Raw genomic sequence first — 13,139 nt, forward strand, 5'->3', positions numbered from 1 at the left:
TATACCCCATGGTGTATAGTTTTATGTGAGAAGCAGATTCTTACCTTTCTCTCACTGTAGGTACACTGTAAAAAGCAGTGATTAACTCTGTAAAATATACAGGACATCACTTATTTCAAAATGCTCCTGGGCTTTCCAGAGTTGCAGTTTACAATTGACTTGATCTAGATGATATCTACATGCAATATCAGCTAAATCCAAGTCTTTATAGTACAAACAAATAATAGATATATGCCAGTAAAATATGCACTATAGTTCTGTATTGTCCCTTTAATATTTTTTTTACTAGGTAATAATCTTAATGTGGTGGCAACTGGGGCAGTTGCAGCCTGATCTTTCAGTCTCCTTGGAGTGGCACAAGGTGAAACACTGATCTCAGGACAGCTTAGGGGGATGTGTGCGCATTTGTCTATTTCCATTTCTGAAGCTCTCAGCTGATCGAAGTATTGTCACTCCACTAACAGAAATGAGAAAGAAAAATCTTCTATAGAACTATATTCTTCATTGCTGTTGTCTATATGTTGCTTTGAGTTTCCAATTTTTGACAAAAACAGTAAGTTTTAAAAAATGTAGATATATACATACATATAGAAACTAGAGAACTTCATCCTTTCCACACAATAGAGCAGAACTTAATTCTCTCCCACTAACTGACTAAGCACAGAACTGTACAACTTGTATGGATAACAAATGCCATCAAAAGGGACTGCCCTGAGTGCAGTCATACAAAGTACAAATCAACATGGACAGTGGCAAATGAACAGTGTCAAGAACAGTTGTGTAAATGCATGCAGTACTCTTATGAAGGAAAATATATAATCTGGAAGGGAAAAAAAGCCAAATCCAAACGGTTAATTCTATACATGAAAGCTTGGCCTGCAAGCAGAAATCCTTTCATGTGGAGACACCATTCAGAGGGTGGGCTTCTGACAAACAAGTTGATCAGAATTGACTTTATAAAGCTTTCACAGATGCCCTTGTGAAGTTTTTCAGTGACAGTGACCCTCCAGAGCAGGAGCAGGGAGGGAAAATCTGGTACAGCATGATAAGGAACAACAGTACAAACATATTCACATTGACCTGATCTACAGTTGCTCCCCTTATATTGTCCATTTAAAAAATCAATTGAAGCAATGTTTTCCAACTACAGCTAAGAGATGTACTGTGCTAAAGACTGGTGACTGAGGTAGAGGAGCAAGTGTGCATGTAAGCCTATAGATATCTCCAAATTTCAGAATCAGAATAAATAATGCAGATTAGGTATATCTGTGTAACTTAACTTTGGAATATTTGTGTTGGAGTTGCTACCAGGATCAGGGCATACTCATACTTGGAAAAAGCACAGACATCTGTAGAGACTAGGTGGGGATAAGAAGATGGACAATCTACTGCTTAAGTGGAGTAGCATCAGACTTTTCATTGCATCAGATGGTCTTTTCTTGGTAATTATAAGGGTTAGAGGTATATTACTTTGCTTTGAGTATAATGATCAATCATCAAAATCTACTATGACAAGATACCATACTTTGCAGTGAGAACATGGGTGATACACCATTTTAATGACTCTCTAAGGCTGGTTGCCAAGAAAGTGGAAACAATGTCTTTTATGATGAAATGGTGTTCAAGCCATGGCTGAGAGTTTGTTTGAATACCAGGGAGCCAATATGAACCAACTTTTCATCTTTTTTTCATATATTTATTGAATCTATGCACATAAATGGGAAAAACGTTCTTGCTGAGCCCTCACCTTGATGGGCCAATTTCTACATGTAGGGAGGGTTTAAAAAAAAAATACTGAAGAATTTGAATATGCGACCTACTACTAAGTTTCACTTGGTCCAGTCCCCTCTATGACCTCTGAATTTTACCACATTCTGTCTATGTTAGTAGGCATTCTCTGATTGTTTGTGCAAATTGTAAAGTATCACCTCTATAAGTAAGCAACCATTAGGTGATCTATTACTTTATTAAGGCAATCATTTGTTCTTATTTGCTAGGATATAAAGCAATTCTTCTTTTACTTTCTCCCACAATTAACTATTTGGGATAAATTTGTAGGACGCAATAATGCAGTAAAATGTTGTGGTTATTTTGGTGCTTTAAAATAAATGAAACATGTAAAACCATGCATGAATAATATATGTATAGTTGTGTATGTTCAGTGGGACAGATCTAACCTTGTGTGGAAATAGTGCAACTCCTCTGTTTACCAGACTCCATTCAATTGATTTTATTTTCCTTTTCTACTACTTGAGTTGAAATGAGAGCAGAAACAAACAAAGCAGCCTATCAGGAAGAAACTCGGTTAAGACATATCTATTTTTATCTGACCTGAAATAAAGCTTATTATGGCAAACTAGTTGAATAGAGGCTGAATACTGAGTAGTGGCTGCAGCTCCCAAAGCAGGCACCCACCTGGTAGCAGAACACAGTAGTTTCTTCCAAAGAAATACATATAAAGAGGTAATGATAAAACTATAGCAATACCAAGCATGTGTTTATGCCAAATGCAAGGACTGGATCCCCTGTTGAAATGCTTGGCATCCGTCTTCATATCCAAGGAGTATTGCCATCTGTTCCTCAGGGGTCCCCTATTGTGTCTTCTTCTAGAATAATGGGATATGACTCAACAGACCAAGGACAAAGCTGCAGAAATGGTGAAAGATGGCATCTCTGCCTGGTGTCTCCTCAATCTGTTCCTCTTTAGTATTGGTCTGAAAAGAATGAAGCATGAAGGAGGGAGGGACTGGCTCCCTCAGCGGGTGGAGTGCAGCTGCCTTCTTCAGAGTGTTCTGACAGTTCTCCATATTCACTGTTGTAAAAAGTCTGACCTCTGAGCTGGGACTGATACAATGGCCGACCCCGACCCCTCAGGTCCGACTGATCCATGGTTGATTCTGCATTTTGACTGGATCCTTTACTGCTGTTGTGGAGAACAGAGTGGCAGGGAGTTAGTTCTGAGCAAGAAATGTCCTATACAAACCCCAAGACAAGTGACTTAGCACCAGAAAGCTAAAGGCTTGCACAAATTGTTTAGCAAGCTGGCAGGTGTGTAAAGCTGCACCATAAAAATAACTTTTAAAACGAGCAGCATCATTCCAAGGAGAAAGCAGCAAAACAGAAATGGCATGTGAAAATGTATAAAATATACAGAGATGCTAACTGGTGCTTTGTTTAAGGGAACTGAGCCACTTTGACAGATTAAGGCCACATTTATACAATACAGAGAGTTACAATGGTCCTCTGTTAAGAAAACAGGGTTGCACTTACCTGTAACTGTTGTTCATTGAGTCTCTTCTATGCAGACACACATGGGACTGTGCACATGCAGGCCAGCTGTAGTGAAGGCTTTCAAGCTTTAGAGTCCTAAAAGGGGAAGCCTCCCCCTTTCAGAGCACGCGTGGCAATCTCCCGCCAAACCTTACACAACTGGGAGGGGGTCAATCTGTCAGTTTTTCTCAGTTCTCCTGAGCTGTTGGAGTCCTACCTTATGACAATTGGCAGAACTCTCAGCAGGACAGGAGGGAGGGAATGTGTGCCTGCACAGAAGAAACTCAATGAACAACAGTTACAGGTAAGTGCAACCCTGTTTTCATCGTCATCTCTTCCTGTGCAGTCCCACATGGGAGAATAGCGAGCTACTTATTGTGGAGGTGGATTGATATGTCAATTAAATAACGAATGCAAGACTGCTGTCCCCACGGCTGATTCTCATATGGCATTGGTATCCACTGAATAGTGGCTCATGAAGGTGTCAGCTAAAGACCATGTCGCTGCTTGGCAAATCTCATGCAGAGGAACACTTCATAGGAAAACTGCTGAGGAGGCTTGAGCTCCAATCGAATTGGAGGCTTGAGCTTGGGGGAGAAAGAGCAGTTTCCAGGTATAGCAGCCAAACTGTGAGTTTGAGCTTGATCACATTGTGATGGAATATCTGCCCCCTGTAGAGGAGGTCTGTCATTGGGGGCAGGGAGATGAATTATTCTGCCCTGTGTCATAGCTAGGAAGTTTGGGAACCATTCTTGGTGGGGCCAGAAGGGAGTGCCATGTATACAGTGAGTCTTGTAGTGTTTGAACCTGCACAGCACCCTGGGTGTAAATGGGGTGGGCATGAAGGCACAGAAGAGACCCCCAGCCAAAGTACTTGGACGGCATCCCCAGGTGAGTTTTGGTCACACACTCCAGGGAGCAAAATGCTTCAGCTTTGGTGTTGACTGCTGCGGAAAACAGGTCTACACTAGGAAACCCCCACTGATGAAGAATTGGTAGGATATATTTTTCCGATAGGGACCACTTGTGGTGTGCTAGAAGAACTCTGCTGAGCGTATCTGCCTTGCGATGGTCTGTGCCTGAAATATGGAAAGACACGTTGTGGATTGCCAGTCCCAAAGTTTCACAGCTTTTTTACAGAGTTTGAGGAAAGCCATGCTGCCTTGCTTGTTTAGGTAGTGGAGGACAATTGTATGGTTTGTGAGCATCTGCACCCCTCCTGTTTTGAACAATACCTGCAAAGGAAGCAAGAGAGGGACGAATGGCCCGTAACTCTAGGACATTGATGGGCAAGCAAGTTTCTGAAGGTGACCCATATCCATATCTAGGAATGGAGAAACTGCACTCCTGTGCATGAGTAATGGGGTTAAATCGACAGGTTTACATATGTAGGCATGCAGAAGGAACTACAGCAGTTGTCAAGGCCCTTAGGCCTAAACGTTTTTGTATCATCAGTGCCTTTTGGAATCATACCCTAATGAAGAGGTGTGCAATGGATTGTAAGGATTTGGCCCTTTCCTCATAGGCTTTGTAAGGATTTGGCCCTTTCCTCATAGGCTTTGCCTATGGAGGAGTCGAGTCTGGCTCCAATAAATTGAATGGATTGGGTCAATACCAAATGAGACTTCTTCTAGTTGATAAAGAATAATAAATGTGAGACTGTTGTGATGGTAAGGTCAAGATGAGCTAGAAGCTGTGACTGGGACTGAGCCACCAGTAGCCAGTCATCTAGGTAAGGATAAATGACACATCCTTGAGACCTAAGGTGGGCAATCACTGCTACAATACATTTGGTGAATACTTGTGGGGCTGAAGATAGGCTGAATGTTAGTGCAGTGGTATACAGCATAGCACTGAACGTATAAATACCTTCTATGGCTAGGATGAATGGATGTATGGAAATCAGTGTCTTTCAGATCCAATACAACAAACCAAACATTTAATCTTAACAACTGTGAAACTTGGGGCAATGTCAACATTTTACATTTTTTCAACTTTCAGAAATGTATTCAATTTCGTAGGTCCAGGATGGGACTGATCCTTCCATCTTTTAAAATTGTTATTCTTGGTATGCAGCATCCCTCGGGGCGATTCTTTCCCCGATGCTATTTAATATCTATATGCGCCCCCTCGCCCGGTTAGCCCACAGCTTTGGGCTGGCTTGTCACCAGTATGCGGATGACACTCAGCTGACAGCCAGTCTGATCTCACTCTGGATTCCTTGGCCAAGGATCTTGAGGCTGTGACGGTATGGTTACATCAGAGTCACATGAAATTGAATCCTCTGAAGATGGTGGTTCTGTGTCTGGGTCATGGGGCGATCGAGCTGGGGACTCGGCTCCCAACCCTCGATGGGGTACAATTGAAACCTTCACTGACGGCGAGGAGCCTGGGTGTGACCTTGGATGCCACACTTTCAATAGAGGCCCAGGTCACAACTGTTGCCAGGTCTGCCTTTTTTCATCTTCGATATGCCAGACAACTGGCGCCCTATCTTTCGCCCCGGGACCTGGCCACAGTAATCCATGCAACGGTCACCTCCAGGCTAGACTACTGCAACTCACTCTACGCTGGGCTGCCCTTGGGCCTGACCCAGAAGTTACAGCTGGTCCAGAATGCAGCGGCATACATCCTTCCTGGAATGCCAATCTGAGCGCATATTCATCCTGTGCACTGCCAGCTGCACTGGCTTCCAGTGGAGTTCTGGATCCGGTTCAAGGTTCAAGGTGTTAACCTTGGTGTTTAAAGCCCTTCATGGACTGGGACCTGCATACCTGCCTTTTCCATTATGTCCCCTGCAGGGTGTTGCACTCTGCAGACAAGCAACTCCTGGTGGTCCCCGGCTCGAAGAACATCCGTCTAGCCTCAACGAGGGCCAGGGCTTTTTCTGCCCTGGCCCTGACCTGGTGGAACACTTTCCTGCTGGAGATACGGGCCCTGCGGGACCTGTTACAGTTTTGCAGGGCCTGTAGAGATGTTCCGCCGGGCCTTTGGCTGAGTGCCAGCGGGTGTCCTCCTTCTTTCATCTAAGACCACCACTTCTTCTGGGGCTGCCCTTGGCCATCTGCTATGCCCATATACAGACTCCCAATATTTGTTTAAATAGCCTGCTCCTGGACTATTTTAATAACTTTTAAAAATTATTGATTTTATGTTTTTGTGACTTTTAATGTGTTTTTTAATGTTGTTAGCCACCCTGAGCCCATCTGTGGGGAGGGCGGGGTATAAATCAAATAAATACATAAATAAATAAACCAGAAAGTATCTGGAGTAAAAACCCATGCATGGAGTCTCCATCAGGCACCCTTTCAAAAGCCCCGTTGGAAAGCAGTTAGCCTGTTATAATACTTCAGGATAATCTGCAGTAGTTTTGGCAGTAGTTCGGAAAAATGTAGCCTGTACTCCTACCTGACAATAGCGCTGACCCAGGAGTCATTGGTAATTTCTTTCCACATTGGATAAAGGGAACTCAAGACTATCACAGAGTGGGAAGGGGCTTTGTGGGTCAGTCAGTCAGAACAACAGTTTGGGGCCTTGCTATGAGGCTTTTGGTGCTTGTGGTTAAGGCTACTTTGGACACGGTTTAGATGAAAACCTTTGAACATGGAAGTGAGGATTAGGATGACTTCTGGTGGATGGGTATTGGTAAGGGCAGTACTGGGGTGGCTGTTGCTGACTTTGGTCTCGGTAACGGTGGGGGGGCTTGCTGTTGTTGCTGAGGTGCAATGACTCCAAGACACCTGGCCATTGGGTGGTTCTTTTTCATTTGGAAAGTGAGTCATCTGTTTTCTCTGAGAACAGCAGATGGCTTTCAAAAGGAAACTCCTCAATCTTGGGTCTTTTGTCTTGGGATACTGCAGTTGAGTGAAGCCACTCATGGTGCCTCAGCTCATTGGTGGATGCCATAGAGTTTATTATTTTTTTATAATATTTATTTAAATTTTTCAATATAGAATACAAATAACAAAACTAAATTTAGAATAGTCATTGAGGGAACTATTTACAGGAGTAGAGTCAGCTATTATAGGTACATATTGTTAGATACAGTATACTCTATACATTTTCTTTGATTGTATTATAGACTAGAAGATCTCCTTATCAAAAATAAAGTAGAAAAGTGTAGTAATCTTTAGGTTGTATTTTTTTTTTTAATAAAATCATCTTGTGTCAGGAATTATAATACCGGAAACCATTGTTCTACAAAGTTTGATTTATAATTGCCATAGAGTTTATTGAGCAATCTGCTGAATGTTTGCCTGCCCACATTTGTTCTTTGGCTAGCCTGGTGGCCTCACCCTGAAGGACCTTGGCCAGGGCTCAGTACTTCTCTGGGAGGTGTTGAAGGCAGACAAATGCTCCTACAGGAAAAGGCTGTATGATCCCATGTTCGCTTGATAATTGGTGATGTAGAAATTAAAGGTGGCTGAGGAATAGACTCTTCTACCTAGGTCATCAATTTTCCACCCTTCCCTGTCAGCTGGGGCTGACTGTGATCCATGGCGGTACTGTGCCTGTACCTCTTCGGCCACCACCAGTGAAGATGGGAGTGGGTGAGTAAAGAGGAAACCACAGTTTTGTTGCTTTGATTTGTATAAATGTTCACTTTCCTTGGATATGGCAGGAATTGAAGCAGGCTTCTTCTACATGCCACTGGCTATGTCCAGTAAGTCTTCAACTGCAGGGAGGACTATGGATGCAGGGATGTCTGAGTACAGAGCCTGGAGAATCCTGACCATTTGGGTCATCTGCTCGTTGAAGAGGCAATAATCCTACATGAGTGAGGAGGGTGTTGGATCCCCCACTGACTCCTCAGGCAAGGGATCCAAAGCCAATTCAGTATGGTCGGAGTAAGATGCATCTCCTCTTCTGAATCCAAAAAGGTGTTGGTACTAAGAGGACAAGAGCATCGTTGGGGCTGAGGGCACAGACGGAGCTGAGGGCATTGTCCAAAGGCATTTTTGGAACTGGTGGAGCGATGGGGCCTGTAGATGCCATGGACTGGAGAATGGTAAGAAAGTCCTGCCATGAGACTATCTGGGTGGCAAATGGTGTTGAGATTGGTGGCTACAGAACTGAGATGGAAGGGGCCAGTTGAGAGGGCCAGGCAATGGTGGTTGTCTGAGCCTGAGCACTTGGAAAACTGGAAATGATCGAAGTGGGAGGAAGAATGAAGATCAGATCTGTAATTTTATTATCTCGAAAGAGGGGCTCCTCTCCTTGTGGAATGAAGGCATGGGTGCCGGGGAGGGTGTGTGAGGTATTGTGGTTACCTCCTCTTCCAGCCTGAAGGGGGGTTGTGCCTGTGGCTGAGGCAGAGAGGCATCTCTTCTGAAGGATGAAGCCAGTTGCTTCAGATGCTTGGTCTTATCCTTCTACTCTCTGAGTGGAGACTCTGATGAGGAGCAATCAGAGTAGATCAGAACTGGAGACTGGTTTTGGGATCCATCTGGAGTCAGAACCATTGATGCTGGGGAATGGGAGTTTACACTGCTGGACTTATTGGTCGAGACTGAAAGGTTTTTGGAGTTGGGTGAGGCTCACCCTCGGCAGATGACTTTGTCGTTGGAGTACCTGAGCCTGACAAGACCTTCTCCCAAAGAGCTGCTTCGAGCCTTGAGGCTCTATTGCTTCTGGCCTTGGGCATGAATCTCTGGCTGACTTGATACTCAGTCACATTGTGGGACTCACCCAAACAGAAGAGACGTAATTCATGTGCAGTGTAGGGCTTCTACACTGTTCATTGCAGGTATTTTTTGAAAAGAGATTTCTGAGATCTATCTTAGGTGAATGAGTGAGATAGGAGGAAAAGAAGAACAGGCTGTTGGCAGAAGAATTTTTCCTGATTGTAGCAAAAAGAAAACTGAGGGAAAGGGTGGGGCGTCCCCCCTTTAGGTGCGTGCATGTAGGTGGAAGATTGCTGCTCATGCACTGAGAGCATCAGCGGCGCCAGGGTTTTTGGCACTCCCGGCGGGCCGTGCGCCCGTGTGCGTGCGCGCGCACGCACTGGCCTGCATGATGACGTCACGTGTGATGTTACATGGGTGTGCACGCGCCGCTGGCCGGATCGCTGCAGCAGGCGGCTGGGACAGCGCAGGTGGCCTCCGAGCTCTCCCGCTCAGTTGCCCTGCGCCACTGCAGATGCCTGCCCGTGGCTGCTGTGCCCGATCAGGGGCGTGTGCTGGCAGCAGCGGTGGAGCAGGGCAGGGAGGGCTAGGAGGCTGCAGCTCCATGGCGTGCACTCCCGCCCCCCCCCCATGCCTCCTCCAGCGCCCCCTCGGGCACCCTGCACCCTGAGGCCACCGCCTACCTGGCCTCAATGGGCGCACCGGCCCTGACTGAGAGGAGGAGGCACCCCTTATAGAGCTCTAAAGCTAGAAAACCTTCACCGTGGCTAGCCTGCATGTGCACAGTCCCATGTGGAACTGCCCGGGAAGAGACAATGATGAACATCTCTGTTCATATTTATTATCAATCTCTGAACTATCAGCAGGGTGCCTCAAGTTTACTACTGGGGATGATCTTGTTTCCATGTAACACATGGAACTCTTTGAACAAAATGAAAGCCAGGTTCTGTGCACCTAGCTGAATACTAATGACGGCATTTGGACTTTAGGTGAACACCAGCTGTGTTATTCAGTCATGAAAATGCTTTGAGCAGATATTTTTCTGAGTGTACCAAATTTTATAGTTCTGAGATAAAAAGTAGTTACACACATGGTATTTCATTAAAGAAGTCAATTTTGTGTTTTTTAAAATCCAAATTTACAGAATGAAAAATGTTGTATCAGAGAGGGGATTGCTCAACTTCTGTCTTGCAGCTTCAAGTACAGCAGTGTTTCCCAACCTGTGGATCAGGACCCAAAAGTGGGTTGCAAAGCCTCTGAAAGTGGGTCATAGGCTAGTTCTGCCTGATGGCTTCCCTAAAGTTTTCTGCCTTTTGTATCATTCTTTCCTCATTGTCCTGTGAATCTCACAGATTCTTACTTTCCACCTTTCTTTGAGACAATAACAAGGGGGGAAATCTGCCAGGCAACAAGTTCTTTATGGTATTAGCTGGAAGGCTGGCGGGGTGTGTGTGGAGATTGAAGTTGGGAGCTGTTCAAATGCAAAGGATGTGTACTTCGGAATGCTACTTGCTTGGAGGTAACTGCTCCTTTTGTGTGTTGGTTTCTTAAAAGCATCTGGTTGGCTACTGTAGAAAATGGAATGCTAGACTACACGGGCAGCCAGGTCATAGACTGCCTAGGCCACCCAAAAGCCTTGCGCCAGCACTAGATGGATCACCATACCAAGTAAATTTAGACTTGTGGGTCACCATATCAAAAAGGTTGGGAACCACTGGAGTACAGGACAATTCCATGGCAGCTGCAGACTTTTCTCCAGCCCGAATTATCTCAATATAGGAGGTGAGCATGACTGAGCATGACCAAGCAATTTTAGTCCCCATTGACTTCAAAATGAGAGAATTAAGCACCAGTTTAGCTCCCCCATTAAAATCACTGGAATCTAAAATGATTAATTTTTTGGATCATGCCTTTGTCAATATTTGATCAACTGGAATGCAATTGAAATGCTTTAAGTGCTACCCTAATCCCAACGAGTGCATGATTCTGCAAGGCAATATCCAGACAAAGAAGGTATTGACAGCAGCAGGATGACCTGACCAAGCAAGCAAAAGATGCTACAGGATGGAGATGAGCTGCTGGGGCTCTTGTGTCACTGCTAGACTTTTGAAAACAGGCTTCATTCCCTTGCATGAAACCCCTTCATGCTAGCTATGCACGGGACACAACCCAGAACCACCCCAACAAGTTGTTCTTCACAGGATGAGGGAGGGAGAAACACATTAACTATGCAACTTCTATGGTCTATACATTTCATTGAACACTGCCATGTCTATTTGGGTGTGTCTTTAGAGCTGCGAACTAAAAAACAATCCCTGAAGGTATCCAGGTTTATTCAGATGACAAAATCTCCCACTTAGTGCTGCATTTGTGTTAAGCCTAATCCCACAGCAGCAGTATATATCTCACCCTCATGTAAATGGGGACAGTGGGAAGGGCATTTACAGTGAAATGCTAAGCAGAGTTACTCCAGTCTAAGCCCACTGATATTCTGTAGTGTTGGAAAGAGAAAGTACCTGTCCTCCCACGACATTTACAAAAATTACTGAACAAAAGCTTTATGACATGTAGGGGGGATAATCTTACTATTATCTGCCACTTTTTAATTCCATTTTATACAGCAACATGAGTTTCCCATGCTATGGGGTATAGCAGATAGTGATGATGATGATAATGGCATGATTCTGCTAAAGTTAAGCAATTTTAAGTACTCACTGATTTTAATGGAAGAAATCTAAGTAAGTGCATTACTCTCCCACTGAAATCAATGGGACTTCAAAATGCTTAATTTTGTCCTATGAGAATAAAATAATTTTTGAAACAGGCATTAGAGTGGCATCAGAGTAGGCAGTGGCTGATGTTCCCAGTCATTAGTAATTCCATGGCCACTAAACCTCTATCTATTTAAAACATTTGCATCCTTTCCTCCTAGCAATAAAATATCAACATAGGCAATAAGATGCAAAATAAGGTAAGACTCACATCAAAACCATGAAAGAACGAAACAAGAATGGTCAATAAATACATCTCATAGAGAAGAAATCAGGAGTGATTCTGGCAGAAGGCAAAAACTAGAAACAGAAAATCTTCCTGTGCCTGTGACAGATTCACAACCACATTCCACATGGCATTCGCAATAATTTTGCTAGCTGAGGAAACAGTCACATTATAAAAATTTCACCTCATTAAATGTTTGTGTGTGTATTTGAACATTGGTAAGATGCATTATTTCCAAAAACAAAGGGACTGTGCATTTGTTGCTTGATTGTCTGGAAAGGCCTTTCATTTCCTGTCATATTTCATCATCCTGTAAGAAGCTTCCTCTTTTTTGTTTCCTTGCAGGGATTCAACTGGCCATTAAGCCATTAAGCTCAAACAACCTTTTTGTTATAAATGTCTTCAGGAATGCTGCCGCCAGCAGCAGGTTACAGGAGGATGGATGTGCTTGCATTTCTCTGTTCACAGCACATTTACAAGAGGCTGCAGCAGGATTTGCTGCAGAGAGCACCGCAGGGTATAGTATGTTACCATGAACTCTGAGACGCGCACAATGAAGTACCTGAATGCACCTTCTTTTCTGTGTCTATTTTCTATTCTCTCAAACTCTTCAGACGCCAAGACCATCCCACTGTCTGTCTGATTGTCCTGCAAGGAAACAGAAGCAAGGAACATTAGAAGTGCCAACCTTGCTGTGTATGCATTCTCAGAATTTCTCACCACAGATCTCCCTGCTAAAGGTTGAATCTGTAAAGAAAATGCAAGGGAAAAATCAGGGGGGCGGGGTGCTCAGCCCTGCTCCTGCTTCTGCCCTCCAGATGCCCCCAGGCTGTTTTTAATCTTTCCTCAACCTAAGATCCAAAGCTAGAAAAAATCCCATTTGAAATAAATCCACCCACTTTCCCACCAGTTCTCCCCCTACAATCGCCTCCTCCATCTCCACAATTCCATCACCTTGACTACTGCAGAGTTGCTAATATGGAGCTCTGCCCTGAGTGGGGGGGAATCCTATAAAACCCTCATCAGGCACAGCTGTTCTCATTGTAGTTCCCATTTCACTTTGTAGATCTCAAGCTAAATGTGTCCTCTATTCATCCTCCATATGGAATGAATAAAACTTGTTTCTATTCCTGCATCTTGAGCAAACAAACAAACGGAAACATCTCTCTTTCTTTGTCTCTATAACGTGAACTAGAGGCAATCCATGATTATTTAGGGACATACTCCCTCTGGAAAGGATTGAGGGGA

The 13,139-nt window shown here is 44.2% G+C and overlaps 1 protein-coding gene across 2 annotated transcripts in view; it reads right to left on the minus strand.

The window, feature by feature from the left end:
- Positions 1–480: 480 nt before the first annotated feature.
- Positions 481–13,139, minus strand: part of FLT4 (fms related receptor tyrosine kinase 4) — a 148,140-nt gene continuing 135,481 nt past the window's right edge. For both annotated transcript variants that reach the window (XM_054976285.1, XM_054976286.1), the window contains 2 exons: positions 12,454–12,539; positions 481–2,923 (listed from right to left, as the gene is read on the minus strand). In XM_054976285.1, coding sequence (XP_054832260.1) covers positions 2,704–2,923; positions 12,454–12,539 — 306 coding nt within the window. In that variant the 3' untranslated portion in view covers positions 481–2,703. The remainder of the gene's footprint in view (positions 2,924–12,453; positions 12,540–13,139) is intronic.

Source organism: Eublepharis macularius, chromosome 4 (genome assembly GCF_028583425.1).
Source record: "Eublepharis macularius isolate TG4126 chromosome 4, MPM_Emac_v1.0, whole genome shotgun sequence".
Classification (NCBI taxonomy): Eukaryota; Metazoa; Chordata; class Lepidosauria; order Squamata; family Eublepharidae; genus Eublepharis; species Eublepharis macularius.